This window comes from Podarcis liolepis, assembly GCF_965112155.1.
Source record: "Podarcis liolepis genome assembly, chromosome: 3".
Classification (NCBI taxonomy): Eukaryota; Metazoa; Chordata; class Lepidosauria; order Squamata; family Lacertidae; genus Podarcis; species Podarcis liolepis.
Window position 1 is genome coordinate 38,632,571 of NC_139557.1, and position 16,243 is coordinate 38,648,813.

Here is a 16,243-nt window from a genome sequence, read left to right on the forward strand (position 1 = left end):
TTGCTGGCACATTTACCCCATACAATTAATTTGTAGGCAGGCCTAAGAGAGGTCACATGGAAAGATTAAATAATTATGAACAGGACTGTATCCAATACACCACAGTGACCAGTTCTGACTCATTTTCACGTTTTGCCTCATTCCCCTCGATGTCTTCATAGTATTAGGACAAGGATGGGACAACCTGTGGGCTCCATAACCACCATATATTTGAAGCATCCCCCCAAAAAAAAGAATTCTGGGATCTACAGTTTACTCATAACAGAGGTACAATTCCCAGCACGCTTAACAAGCAACAGTTCCCAGAATTCTTTGGAGGGGGTGCTTTAAGTTTATTTAGTGTACGCAGGCTAATTCTGCAGTAACAGATTGAATTTGAATCACTTTCTGAAAAGGTGGGAGTCATTTCAATCCTGCCTTCTCTCCCCTAGATGGAGCTCTGAAGTCATATTTAGAGAACAGGGTATTTCATTGGCTGCATTCGTTTTATCTTCCCACACTGTTATTTATGACCTCACCCTTCATCGAGAGCAAGAACAAACCACCATCTTGGCCGCAGCCCAATTTTATTTTCTTACATGGAGAATCTAACTTGTGTAAGGTGACTAGCTGCAAGCAAACTGATTCCATTCTTTGGTGGAATTGCAGGGACACCTTTTCTAATTGGCTACAAAAATTGTACAAATGTACAAGTATTATTGATTGAGCTAAATCTTTGCCATTAAAATTTGCATGGGTGGAAATATTTAAAAAAGGGAAATCTATTATTTCTATAATTTCTAAATTCTGCAGGCCTAGATCCTAAGATAGAAGTTGCAGGTGGCAAGTTAACCTAACAGCCTCTCTCTGCAGGATTTGGCCAAGGGCTGACTTCTGCACAGTGTAGGACAGAGTGCTGGGGTCTGCTGGGATGGGGCAAATCACCCAAAATAGGAAAACCTTCTGCCTAATTTTGGACAATGTCCTGTTAACTATATCACCAGGTGACTCATAACTCAAATCTTTTTAGTTTATATTTTTATCCCCCCCCCCCAATAGTGCTTATGGTTTTTGGCATTTAGAACATCCTAACATTATGCCTCAATTCTGCCCTGGAGGGATTTTTGCCACTGAATCAAATTAAAGAAAATGCTCTGTTGAATCAAACATTCTTTCTACAAATATATAAAATTAGTTTAAAGGACTGCAAGAACTATTGCTTCCATCTGGACACTCTGATGTGTTTGTGTTTCACTTTGCAAAGAAAATGGGTTGTATTCAGATTGACCTCAGGACTGCCGCTTCAAATTTAGAGTTAAGAACCTGAAGCTCAATCTTTCCCTGCTCATTTGAATTGGTTTCAAACAGTCGTTGCCCCTAAAGCAAACAATGTACTTGGAGCCTTGTGGGCAATATTTGCAAGCTGACCTTATGCCTATCCATGCTAGTAAGAGGCAGCTGGGAAAGAGGGTCATTTAGTGGCTATATGCATTAATTGCCACATCCAAGGAAACTCAGAAGCCTATTTGCAGATACTTTGCTCCTCTTCAAAAAAGCAACAACTAACTATCCTGGACGAAGATGCCATAGTAAGTTTTTGGAGGACTGAAAAACACTGAGGACAGCAATGGCTCTCCTCCAGTTCCACAGGGCTATTTATTTTCTGGACCCTCACACCAGTCTGACTTTTGACCCAATTATGGCACTCTTACAGCCTTAGTTGACAAGACTTTGCCTAGAGATTGATAGGGTAATTGCACACCATTGATCTCATTAGATCGTCAGCGCCATTTATCATGAAGTATTGAAGATTGACAGAGATTTGTGGATCTGCTCCAGAACAATGCTGCTCATTTCCGGCATAAAGGTCAGACAGACAGATATGGCAGGCAAATTGTTAATCATCACCCCTGGGATCTTACACAGTTCTATTTTACCCCTGCTTCAGGTTCTATATGAATAAGTCATCAATAGGCAAGATTGGACAATAAATTTGGCATGTCTTCCTTGCTGCCATCTAATTCAGCTACAGTGTAACCTTGATGCTCACAGTGTTTGGCCATGATGAGACTAGATGCAACTGATATTGAACCCAGACCCGATCAATCATGAGGGAATAGACTGGAATACAAGGTGTTCAAGCCTTTTCCATGATCTCAAATCTGTAGCTGTAAATCTGTAGCAACATGGGCTATGCAGCTGTGCTTGGAAGTTCAGGCTACAGGACTGGCATGGACTCCACTCTCTCTTACCAACACCTATGTTTTGGAAGAAGACCACAAACCTTCTGAAAAAGTTACGGGGAGAGCCCAATGAATGCCTTCATTACCTTGAGCCTAGACTACCCACTGGGGTCTTCTGGGTCCACCCTTAGTGATGGCCCAGAAGCTTCAGGAGCTACAGAACATGGCAGCACACATTACATTAAGTATGGGTTGCCAAGATCCTGTTGCATTGACACTGCACTGCACTGACTTCCCATTCCTCTCCTGCTTTAAAAAGGCTTGGACTTTGAAAACGCTCACAAGACACAGGAGAGTAACCCCTGAACAACCAGAACCACTTCCTTGACCATACCTTCCAAGTATCAAGTTCCAAGAGTAAGGCTACACCCCTCACTGCCACCCTTTCCCAATGCCATTTGAGTAATCTATAGCAATACCAAGGTGGACATGGTGGCCCTGCCCAAGCAGCAGCCACTAGAGTGAGTTGGATCAGACGGTGCCCTTCTATGAGTGGGGAACCTCCTTCCACGGGACTTGGAAGCAGAGGAGGGTGGAAGGGTTTTGCTGATTTCTCTTCCTTACTGTAGTAGCCCCCCCCTCCTCCCACACCATGCTCCACATTCTTTTGGCAAAGAGCCCCCATTCCCTTGGAACAAACTTTTAGGGCCATAGGGGAGCAGAGACCCAAGAATGTTCCATTTGCTGAGCACAATTCTAGATATAAACCAATGCATTCACATTTCACCATACACTTTACTGCATCAACTACAGCCCCATTCATTTGATTTTTTCCATAGAAGGTACCAAGAATTCATCCTAGTGATTTTTTTAAAAAAAATAATCACATCTCTTTTTAGCCGAACTCCTCACTCGGTTTCTAGAAAATGCTTGCGCTACATCAGATTATTCCCATTAATGATTTTGTGTCACTATAATGGATAGGAGGGGGTCTTCCCCTGAGTGTTATTTTTTTCCGTGTTTTAATTTATTTTTGTTGTGCTTGTCATTCATCAGTCATTATACCCCCGTCATCATTATACCCAATATGGCTTTGTTCCTTTTTCCTGTAAAGACCAGCAGCTATGCCAGTCAGAAATAATACAACTGTTACTTGTTTTAATCCTCTTGCCAAGCCTTTTAGAGAAGCCTCACTTGTTATTGCACTAATGGCTGCTTCTTAATACTAAAAGCCAACGTACTTGTTTGTGGTTCATTATTTCCCGCACTGTGATCTCAAAAGCCACTCAGGCAAGCCTAATAAGGTTATGCATTTTAAAATAAGGAGGCAAAGTTTGTTCTACTCTAGTCGTCTGGAAAAGCTACATTTCCTTACTTTTCAACAGCAGAGTTCATGCACATTAATATTGCACCAGGCAGCTTCTGAGATTCATTTACATGCACCTGCCAACATTCCTTTACATGTACCTTCCATGGCTACTCTGCCAGTCAGAGAAAATTTAAAAGCTTCTGTGCATCTGGTCAGTGCTAATGAAATATATAGAGTACACAAGCAACATAGGAGCAGGCATTGCTTGATTCTTCTGCAAATATCCTGCTATGAGCCATGCAGGTTACTTCCCCCACCCCAAGAGTGTTTGGTCCAGTCACAAGGAACCCTAATTGTCACACCCGTGGCTTGAGACTAGCATAACCCTTCACTAATTCCAAGCTAAAGTGTGGTTGCTTTCCATGACTGCTCATGGCACATCAAGTATTTGTTTTTTCTTCTTCTTCCCTCTCACTCTTAAAAGTGGGGAACAAGGGACAGGAAAGGCTACGGGAGAGATCCAACAAACTAGTTATGTTAGCACAAGGACTTGTGCTTGGGCAACAGAACTTCCTTTCCCACTTCATTCTCTCAGCGCCTTAAGTCACAGTTATGCATTACCTGCAAAATATTGTGGAGACTCCAAGGAATAAAAAGTCTGTACTCTTACTGTTTGTACAGAATCATGGAACCAAGTTTAAACAGACATCACGAAATGAGTCTCTCATGGTATCACCTTATTTCAGAAAGACACACAAGATATATGACCCTTTCACAGAGTTGGTGGGTGGCTTCCAGTCAAGTTATTTTCAATGACAAGCAATGTTAAATGAAGCCAGAAGACATCCCAAAGCTTATTCTTTGAAATAAACTTAGAATCTTGGAATTTATTATTTGAACAAAACCCTACAAGTTGTTCTTAATGATTTTGTTTCAGCAGATATTGTATTGGCTAACTTTGTCCCTATCAAATTTTGATGAGAAAAAAATGCATATGGAAGGCACTAGCATCTTTTGAAGGTACATATTAACTGAAATATAGGGTAGGAACACACACACAAAGAAATTCAGGGTGATGCTGCTGAAAGATGCAAAAACATTAGAAAGCCAATAAATGATGAAGCCTTAGAACCAAGCAAGCAAACAATAAAAAGAATTAAAGGCTGTTTCAAATGTTATCTTTGGCTCTCAAAGAAGAAAGCCTGGAAGAAAAAATCTGAAGGATATATTGGGAGATTGAGGAAGTGGTGGTGGACTCTGCAGTTGCAACTATGCAACAAAACCAGTGTTTTGTAGCAGCAAAGTGAAAGAGAAAAATATGGACCCATTTGGAATTGTGAACATAGCTCAGATAAATGTCATTTAAGCTTTATACAGGTCAATAAATGAAAGAAGAACCTAGGAAACGGAGTGTCAGTCATGGAGAGAGAAGCACAGGTATTTTTAGACTACCTGCAAGTTCATTAGAGAGATACCAAAAGTGTGTAAAGCAGAGAGACTTTGAAGCACAATATACCTCCTGTTCTTTTCAATGGGAAGACCAAAAAAAGAAAGTTTTCTCCTGAAGTAAATGGGTCATTCTGCATGCAACAGCTTATACAGACCCCTGCATACTTGAGATGCCTATGAATTAAACTTCTTTTAAAACTCATTGACAGGCAAAACATGAAGCCCTCCCAATTGTCACTGTACCCCAACTCCCATTATACCTGATCACTGGTTCTGCTGGCTGTGGCCAAAGGGAGATAAATCCGGTTATAGAAAGCAAAGCAACATAGAAAAAGATGCTTTACTATACTGTGATAAGACAGAAAATTAAAGAGGCTGTGATTTCTCCAAAAGCACGCTAAACTCAGCATTTTGCTTTCTTGTAAGCCACTCTTTTGAGAACAGAAAACATCACTTCTATTAACTGGCAATATAAGTACTAACCGGGGTTAAACCAAAACATCTTAATGTCAAATATTGAAACAATGATCAGCATTAAATATTTCACAAAATATTCACTAAGCCAATATAGAAAAGTGCTGCAGCCAGGAAAACTAATTCACAAATGTTTGGCTTGTTTAACTGCAATCATTTAATGAATGGCAGCTAAGTCAAGGAACAGTAAAGATTACTTATTTTGTAATAACGTTTAGGTTACAAAAATATGGAAAAGATACATGTCAGTAAGATCCCGGTTAGTTTATTTTACAAAATGATACAGGAAAAAGTCTTTGCATGATTTTAAATGTTTATGCATTGCATTTAGGTATAACTGAACAAAATGGCAAGGGATACAAATTTCAACAGTTATTAATTAAAAAGCTACATCAAAATATTAGGGCATAGCAAATAATAGTAACTAACTTAGGTGTTTAATTTTTCAACTTATTTTAAAATTCATATACTGTTAAGTTTAGACCATGGAGAAAGAATAAAGTTTTGCCTCTCTCCGCTTTTACAGAGAAACATCTGGATATATTCATCAAGATAATACTGCTGTCTCCAGCCCACCCCTGCCATGAATAGCAAGATTGAGAGAAACATTGATCCTCTCTCACCTGTCTGTATCACTGTGCATAGTAAGAGCTAAACCTGGAGATCCCACATTCATTTGAATGTGGAATTTCGTTAACCCTGTTACAATCCCATTCTTCATAACTGGGTTACAGAAAAACCAATGTTTTAATAAGACGAGGCTCTCCCAGGGCACTTGTATTCTACTAGATAATTCTGCAGGAGACAAAGGAGACAAATGGAAGCCCAGGTGCTGCTCCCCATCTCACTACAGCCTGTTTTTTTTATTATTATTATTTGGCCTTTCACCGAAATCAGCAATAACCCAACATTTGACAATGATGACTACAGCTGCTGTTATGTAAAATATTTAGTGTGTTCTAAATATTAATTGTACAATCAAAAAGCACTGCACTTTAAACTTGGCGTTCCTGTAAGAAGCATTTATCAATTTGATTATATTAACTTTTCAGCACTGTCAAATTGAATCAGGCATAAAGTAATTTAAAACTCAAGACCAGCAAAAAGGCAACTAACATAATGACCGCAGAGTGCATATTGGAAAAAAAATTATAGTACTGTTTAATCATTCCTTCATAAAATTAGCTCCTTTGTGACTATATATGTACATATTAGCTTAACTATAATACAATAGTATACTTAAAGATTTCATTTTCCACATTGGCAAATATGTGAACTTTTCCGAGAGTAAAGTCCAATGGTGGCATTTTCACAGTTTTAAATGGCATGCTTTAACCTTCAGAACTTATGGGCTGTCAACCATAATAGAGGGATGGCTCGTCATCACTTATATCTGAATCATCTTCATCCACTTCACCTTCAATAACAGATTTTTTCCCTTTGCAGCATGACACAATTAATCCAATTAAGAAAACCTGTGAATTTAAATCAGTATAATGCATTATTGGTGATCGGTTCAAGGGAGTAACAGATTTAGAGTCAGGCAACATTGCTGTGTATCAAATGATATGATAATTGCAATTATGTTAAAAGGTTCAGTTGGATTTATAATGACCTCCAAATAAGTTTACTTACTGCAATGAACGCCCAATTGCCAAAGTAATATGCAGCACTGAAGAACCAAAACTGGTGAAGGAACAGGTAAGTCCGAGTAACAGTGCATTCATCTGGAAGAAAAGAAAAGAACAAAACTTAAAAGTGTGTGGCAAAAAAAATGTTATTAATTTTAGGGAATACACTGCTTTAAAAAGTCACAACTGCTAAAACATGCATGGGTTCTCTTAAAAATAAAAGACAGTTACTTTAAAATTGAAGGTACCACTATCACATAAATTTATTAAGTACTAAGACGTTTTTTTTAATTTCAAAGAAGAAATCAATGTTCATATTTTATACCAATACAGACAGTTTTGTTTGATCACAATCTTAGAATGCATTTACATTTTTCAAAACCTCATATGGACTCTTGCACTCTTGTATTTGAAGTGAATATGAAAATTGAATAAAACTCGCCCCTTCCTATGAAAAGTGTTCTGGATTTTTTTTATTGGACATTGCTAGGAGATTACAATAAGGCCCAGCTACATCTCACAAGCAAGATTTGGTTTTTAAAAAAGGTAAAGGGACCCCTGATCATTAGGTCCAGTTGTGACCGACTCTGGGGTTGCGGCGCTCATCTCTACTACCTTCCTAAATTAAAGGGTACAATCAACAGAACCAAGTGACATCTACCAAGTGTTCTACTTTCTTCTGCTTCCTTCCTTTACTTACAAATTAAAGATATGCATATTTTCTTACAATGGCTTTCAAAGGAAGTTTACACATACACACTTGTTCCCAATTAAGCCATTATATGGGAACAAAAATAACAAACTGTGCTATAAATGAACTTGTGGGGGCTCCCATTTTTAACACACCAACATGATTTCAGACCCCAAGCTATTGTTAAGCTACAACTTCCTCCATCTCCGATCATTAGGCATGCTGGCTGGAGCCGATGGAGCCTAATAATAATAATAATAATAATAATAATAATAATAATAATTATTATTATTTATTATTTATACCCCGCCCATCTGGCTGAGTTTCCCCAGCCACTCTGGGCGGCTCCCAATCAGTGTCCCATGTACAGCATTACATACTAAAAACTTCCCTGAACAGGGCTGCCTTAAGATGTCTTCTGAATGTCAGGTAATTATTTATCTCTTTGACATCTGATGGGAGGGCGTTCCACAGGGCGGCCATCACTACCGAGAAGGCCCTCTGTCTGGTTCCCTGTAGCCTCACTTCTCGCAATGAGGGAACCGCCAGAAGGCCCTCGGCGCTGGATCTCAGTGTCCGGGCTGAACGATGGGGGTGGAGACGCTCCTTCAGGTATACTGGGCCGAGGCCGTTTAGGGCTTTAAAGGTCAACACCAACACTTTGAATCGTGCTTGGAAACGTACTGGGAGCCAATGCAGATCTCTCAGAACCAGTGTTATGTGGTCCTAGCGGCCACTCTTAGTCACCAGTCTAGCTGCCGCATTCTGGATTAATTGCAGTTTCCGGGTCACCTTCAAAGGTAGCCCCACGTAGAGCGCATTGCAGTAGTCCAAGCGTGAGATAACTAGAGCATGCACCACTCTGGCAAGACAGTTCGCGGGCAGGTAGGGTCTTAGCCTGCGTACCAGGTGGAGCTGGTAGACAGCTGCCCTGGACACAGAGTTAACCTGTGCCTCCATGGACAGCTGTGAGTCCAAAATGACTCCCAGGCTGCGCACCTGGTCCTTCAGGGGCACAGTTACCCCATTCAAGACCAGGGAATCCGCCACACCAACCCGCTCCCTGTCCCCCAAAAACAGTACTTCTGTCTTGTCAGGATTCAACCTCAATCTGTTAGCTGCCATCTAAGAATATCTGGAAGGCATCACATTGACTACCTGTCTTCTACATTAACCATCCTTCAGCATTACTCCAACATGGTTTGTATTAAACTAATATGCACCCAAACTGGTTTCCTTCAGCATTACTCCAACATGGTTTGTATTAAACTAATATGCACCCAAACTGGTTTCCAAAGCTGTTGGGCAATGTTCAGGGTCATAATGGGTGCAGATGGGGGGGGGGAGTAAGAGAGCAGGATTTGTCATGGAAAACAAGAAAAAATTGACTTGAGAATTTATTTCTCGTTTTTGCCTAGTTTGCATCTCAACATTGCAGAGGTTTCCCTTAAACTCACCACAACATATTTACTACTAGGATATTTTGCAAAGTACTATTTAGTAGACCTGAACAAGAAGAGGACTTATAATAAGACAACCTGAACTGCTGTTGAAGAAGATTCTGTGAAACTAGGTCAAAGTACAGATGTGCTTCTCAGACTATGCTGACGCAGTGGAGAGCAAAACCCTATGTCTACCAAGCCAGGAATCCCAGCAATATCTACAGAGGAAGGTGGGGATGTGTTTTCCAGAAAAAGTTTCTCTGGAGACTTGATGACTTTGAACTACAGGAGCAAATATGTAGGAATGATCGTTTGACACATCTGGCTTTGAAGTCTCAGTGAAAGAAGATGAATCCAGAAAAGAAATCTGTTAAGGAGGCTTTCACAAGGAATACGGAATGCTTTACATTGGTATGAACCATGCCTGAATGTTGTTAGGGTCTCTTCTTTCAGAAGCGTATTTTAAAATCAGATGTAGAATACCAGATAGGCAACATTCAAAACAGCATTTAGGAGTTACAGTACTTTCCTGAAATGCAGAAGTTCACATATAGGAGCTAAGTCAGAAAGATATGGCACAGCATAATTTCATTAATACATGGTGGAAACATGCTGAAAAAGACTGTTCTAGATGAGCTGTCACTTACTTTTCACATACTGAAACACACCACAGAAAAATGAGGCTCTTAACAGAAGGCTTAATGTAAGAAAGACTGGTATTTCTCCAACACAGATCTTAGACTGCAAGAATAATACCATTCACATATAGTATGTTATTCAAAACATTTCAAGCTTTCCAATGATTTCTATGTAACAAGCAGTATTAGGCAGAAGAGTGATTTAGTGTAGCAATCACTACAAAGTGGACATTTTCCCAATTAGATCTAATTCAACGCTGCAATTAGTTCTAGAGAACAGATTGGGTATCCCCAAGCAGTTCACTAACTCCTATTCTTGGCAATGCTACTTAGAACAAGTGCCCATTTAGATTAAGGAGAATCAAGTTCTCCTGAATTGCAAATTTCCATAACAGAGTAAATTTTAAACACCTTACACTCGGCAGTTGTGTCAGCTAGCCTTATGCTGTCATTCCCCACCCCCAAGTGAAGAGGGAGATCTGCAATTTTTTTGTGTCTGGTCAATGAACGTGCTGGGCTCCTAATCCAGCTAGCCCCACAAGACCTCATTACTCCATTTCCCAGGATACTTTCAGTATCTTTGTGGTAACTGGAGCCTCATCAAACAAAGATTTCTGGCATAGTGGTCCTTTCATGAACATCTCACAACTATTTCATCAAATGCAAGCATAAAAATAATACCCAAACGTTCTTGCTACAGAATTTTTGAGGGGTGACTAACATAGTAAACTGACCAGGCCTTCTTGGTTGCAGCACCCTGTTTGTGGAATTCCAGCCCAAGGGATGTTCAGTTGGCATACATGTGTGTATGTATTTGTGTGTATATGAGAGAGAGTTAGGTGAGCAGTTAAACCTTTTTGTTCTGCCAGGCCTTTGAGCAGCATTAGATTCTTGCCTGCAAAATAGGTTTGGTTTTGCTCTATTTTGTAATGCTCCCCATTTCTTTCGTATTGTATCGTATTGTTTATTGTGTATATTGTATTGTATTGTATTATTTGGTTTGCAAGACAAACTGAGAGCCATTTTGAGAGTTGAAATGTGAAAGACAAGTGATTTTACAAATAAAAGAAATCTAGAAAAGACAAAACCAAAATATAGGCATAGATCTAACTGGTCTGTGAAAAAGGTTTCCTACATTGTCAGCCACTATGGCCAATGTGAGAAAAGGAAATAAAACATTTAATTAGTAGATCAGGACAGCACATTTTTAGCACCATCTGCAACCCCTCCAGCTGCTCACCTGAATTAAAGAGTAACAAACAGACCTACAGATGGCTCTCTACAGTAATCTGACTAAACAAATTATAGTAGAAATTTTGGACCTGTTTGACCTTCATGAAATATCATAATGAAACATGACACTTGATCAGTACCTTAGCTCTACACTTACAATGTCTTTGTTACTTCTCTAGAGCGGCAATAGTATTTGCCAGGCATTATGCAATACGACTCACGTCCTGAACTGAATTGTTTATTATGGTCACACACACCAAGAAAATTAAGTACACAAATTAAAAATACAGCTTGTAAAAACAGATGCATATAAATATACTTCTCTCACTGAAGAAGCAGCAGCAGCAGCTAGCAGTAAATTTCTCCTGATCGGCACTGAATGAGAAAAGTTTTTGCAACCCTACCAGCAATACAAAAGTAAGCATCCCTTAAGCAGAACAATACAGGCTCTTTGGGAGATTTTCCTGGAAGAGTTCTTCATAAACTGTACTATATACACTCACTATATAAGTTACAGTGCAGAGGAATATGATCAACAGAATCTATTGCTCCAGCTCCACAAAAACAAAACTGTTCATTAACCACGATCATGTTGAATTGCCAACTTAACAGTGCAAAAGGCAGTACATTAAAATGAGCAAAGATAAATGCTCTCCTAAATGCAGAAACAGTTAATGTATGAAGATTCCATAATGTGAAGTGTATTAAGGTATAAAGCTGCAATTCTCAGATCCTGTGGATCAAAGTCTACTAATCTTTAAACAGAGAAATGGACGTTCTTTAACCTATAATTTCCCAAAACTCCAGGAGAGAGGCCCAGCCTAAATGTCTTCTTTTCCATCTCTCATCCACTGACTAATAAAAGAGTCTGAGAGCAAAAAGGAGAGAAAACTATCGATTTGCAATTTATTATTGAATGACTCTGAAACTGACAACACATATTTCTGGTAGAAGCACAAGTTCTTCTATGTCATAAATATACAAGTGTTAAGGGATTTTATTGTGCGGTGGGAGATTATCTTTCTTTTTGGCTTTCTGTCTGTACTTGGGATAGCTGCTCTGTCAAATGCAATAAAAATCATTTGAAAAAAATATGCAAGTGTTAAGTGTCTAATTTTAGCAATTAATTTTACAGATTGTTTGCTAAGATGCCAAAGAGTCATTATTCCATATTTTTAAGTCTTCAAGTTCTGCTAATGTTTAAAGATGTAGAAAATACACTTCAGAGCAGAAGCGAACAGAAGTGGAAGGTGACAAGGGGCAGGACCAGATTAAAAGAGCATACTGCTGCTGCCCAGCAGGTAGAATGAGTAAGAAACCAGAAATGAAGTGCATAGATGAAATAGTTCTCATCACTTTTTCACTCATTTGAATAAAATGAAATTGCTGATTTTTCAACAACAAATATCAATTTGTCCTCAAGATCAGCCTTAGTACCAGAGGACTAGAGAGCAGCCAAAGTAGCACCATTTAAAGTGGGGGGTGGGGGTGCATGAAATTTCACACAAGTTAACTTAATGTCTCAAACTAGTGGAAAGCACTATTAAAGATAAAATTATCAAGCATATGGAACAGTAATGAAACTGTGGTCCTTCAAATATTACTAGACTTCAGCTCTCACAATCCCAAATGGTTGATCATGGTGGCTGGAGCTCGAGGGTCAAAGGTTCACCATCCCCAATACTATTGAAATGTGTTTAGACAACTGTATGGTGCCCAGGGCTATCAAAGGCTACTAAGTCATGATGGCTGAGCTCCCTCCTCACCTTGGTACCACCTCGCCTCTCCAGCCAGCTCCTCGGCACTCAGTGACTCAGGAGCTGCCAGCTCACCCAAGACTTACTGTATAAATCCATGTATAAGACAACCTCCAATTTTTGACTTAAAAAATGGGCAGGAAACATCGTCTTGTAGACGGGAAAATACAGTACATTAAAGTCTGTGGAAGACCTTCAAATAGGTATTCAATGTTGCTAAGTTAAATTTCAGTGGTTCTGATAGAAGTATATTTAAGGTACTTTAACAATGTGTTGGAGTAGAATCCAAAGTTGTCTTACTTGCAGGGGCATCTGCATCACAAACTTTAGGCACCCACGTTGTCACATTTGTCAAGTGTCCATCCACTGTCATATTACTCTGTGTGGAGAGAAGATTGTTTCATTAAACAGTTATAATATGAATACTACAGATACATGATTTATTTTGTTTTGGCACAACAGGCTACAATAATTCTTTCCTTAGTTTTGCTTGTGAATGAGGTATTTGGGTTTCATTTACTATCAGAAGAACCACAACTAAATTTCAAATTGTTAATGTTATTAAAAGTTTTGTAAAGCAATCTGTAAGCTATTTATTGATTAAGACAGAAACACAAGAATCATCACACAATTTCAGGCAATGTCTGTCCAAAGAGGTTGTCCGTAAAGCAACAAAAAGACAACAGTAAAACATGTTGCGTATAGAAAAAGAACAAACTATGCAAAATTATTGCAAAAGTAGTATTCCAGACTTCCCCAACCTGGTGACCACCAGATGTTTAGGTCTACAGATCCCCATCAGCCCCAACTATCACGGTCAATGGTCAGGGATGATGGGAGTTTAAGTCTAACACCATCTGGAGACTAACAGATTGGGAAAGAGATAAATATATTGTGGCTCAGGCCACAGCATTTATTGGAACAGAATGTGTGAGTTGCTTTACTACAAAAACCAATTAAAAGAAAACAAGCAAATAATATACACTACTACAGTGCAATGTCCAATACATAGTTGTCATGGCATAGCTTCAGCATGGCCCCAGCTCAACTCAATTAACTGTGCTGCTAGAAGCTGCTAGAAGCCAGTTGAATGATGCTGTGAGCTTGATCTGTGCTGAAGCAGTTCCATGGCTCCTTCAATCTGTTCCAGACTCAGCCCAAGCTTCCAGCATGTGTCCTTTGTGTTTTGGCATCACTTTTTTTAACCACTGAAAATATTGTTGCTGTCATCCGTCTATCTCAGGACGCAGTGGAAGAGTGCAGGGATCCCTGGGAGTCCGGCCCTTTTCCATTCTGTATACATGACCAAGCCAGTGTAGACAACACTGAGATAGAAGTGTGAACATGACGGGAATGTGGGCTTGGGAGAAAGTAAGATCTTCTATAGACTGAATATAAGACCTACTAAAACACTGTATTATTCCCACTTCAAAATGTACCTCATTTCCCCCAACAAACAACAGATCTTACCAGAGATTGGTACTTTTGGCTTCCATACATAACATACTGAGGTGCCAAGCTGTATATCATGTAGCTGGTGTGAAGAACAATCAACAGCAGTATCATGCAGAGAAAGAGAAGTGCCTGTGGCCTTGTCCTCCCCCGTCTGATCTTGTACAGCTAAGAGCAAAAACATTAATATGAATTCCGCCAACATTATGCCTTGGGCAGACCTGGTCTTTTATTTTAAAATATTTCTGTGACACCTTTCCGAGACTTAAGGAGCTTACAAAAAAATTTAAGAACAGGATTTCTATTACTGAAGTACTAATTTTCTTGATATTGAAGATAAACCCTCTTGGTGCTTCACATTCAACTTGTACTAATCATGATCATTCCTACTTTTTTATGTAGTGCAATAGGAGAACAGAGGAAGCTGCCTTTACACTGTGTTAAGGCTAATGGTCCATCTAACCTAGTTTGGCCTACTCTGACGGGCAATGGCTTTCCAGAGACTCAGGGACAAAGGCCTTTCCATCTTCCATTACCTATCTATTTTTTTTTTCATTTTTTAAAAATTGAAGATGCCACAAATTGAATTTGGGATCCTTAACATAGAAAGCAAATGCTGTACCATAAGAAACAATAATACTAATACTACAGCTGACACTGTAGTGGGTGGAGGAGTTTAAGAAATGTCAAATTGTTTAAACAACTGCTGTTTACAATCTAAAAACAGCCAAGCAGAGAGAAACAGGGGAAAGAAAGAATGAGAGGCAAGAGAAAACTATAGCAAGGGAGGAATGAAAGCAAATGCTAGTACCTGAAGTTCAAGTTATTGTGGATGGGGAATCTATCAAGGGGTTAGTTACATCAAATACTTCTCACTTTTATTTATTTTTACAAGAGATAATTGAAAGTGGGGAGGGAAGAGGGGCAATTCCACACAGGTGTTTTGGGAGGGAGTTCAAGATGGAAGTCATTTGCAGGAACAAGAGAACTGTGTGACTGTGTGGTAGGACTGTAAGAGCAAACACAATTGTTACATTTCATTAGCCAAACCCACTCAAATGCCTTCGCAATGGACACCACAATCCTTCCCCAACAATGGAGTGTTGTGGTAGAAAGGGGTCTCGCACTGCAATTCTATAGATGTATACTCAGAAATAAGCCACATTCATTTTGACGGCACTTACTCCCAGGTAAGTCAGTGTATGATTGCAGCCTTAAAGTATGAATTAAGAGTTTTGCCATATAACAAAATTCCCCCATTAGTCCATTTCACCAGCAAAATTAGAATAGCACATTCTACAGACTTAAGGTGGGCACAGAGCTTCAATCAAAATGAAACAGCATGGTGCTAATAGCTCTCTGGGCGGAAATGAGGCGAGGGCATCAAAATCAGAGAGGCCCTGAAGGAATATGAGCTGGTGACTGCTATGCTGGAGCAGGAAGCCTACAATAGAGCAATCTATATATAGACACTTTTATCTTATATTTTTGCACAGAGCAAATCACTTTCAAATTGGGCATTTTTAAAAATTAAAAATCATATTACTAGGTTTTAAAAGTTCCTTTTACAGCAAGCCTCACTTTTTAATAAATGCCTTGTTTAAGATGAAGTATATGTTTAATAGAATTAAACATGTTGAAGTGCCTGCAGGTAGTGAGTGTTTGGGCTGAGGCACTCAAGAAGATTAACAGCATAATAAGGCAATCAACTGTTAAAATACAACTTTCTGTATCAGATCCACAACAAGGAAGAATCTAATGAGCAATATCCAATGAGGTGGTTCTGTGCACAATGGGGCCTTCTCTCCCTCTCTTTTTCCTGCTCATCCCCTAAATGTGTTCTGGGGTTTCTCTCACTCTTCCAGAGCTAATTTGGGGAGGGTATATGGGGCATGCAGAGAGAGATGAGATCTGTTTGGAAGATTTGGTTTTATACACTGTACACAGTGTTTAAACATTATACATACAGGGAACCCCAATTTGTGTAAGGGTTGCATTCCTTCCC

General features: G+C 39.4%; 1 protein-coding gene across 1 annotated transcript in view; it reads right to left on the reverse strand.

Moving 5' to 3' along the window:
• Positions 1-5,527: 5,527 nt before the first annotated feature.
• LMBRD1 (LMBR1 domain containing 1) overlaps positions 5,528-16,243 on the reverse strand; it is a 46,073-nt gene continuing 35,357 nt past the window's right edge. The window contains exons 13-16 of the mRNA XM_083497384.1: positions 14,257-14,406; positions 13,087-13,165; positions 7,030-7,121; positions 5,528-6,869 (exon numbers count right to left, since the gene is read on the reverse strand). Coding sequence (XP_083353510.1) covers positions 6,750-6,869; positions 7,030-7,121; positions 13,087-13,165; positions 14,257-14,406 — 441 coding nt within the window. The 3' untranslated portion in view covers positions 5,528-6,749. The remainder of the gene's footprint in view (positions 6,870-7,029; positions 7,122-13,086; positions 13,166-14,256; positions 14,407-16,243) is intronic.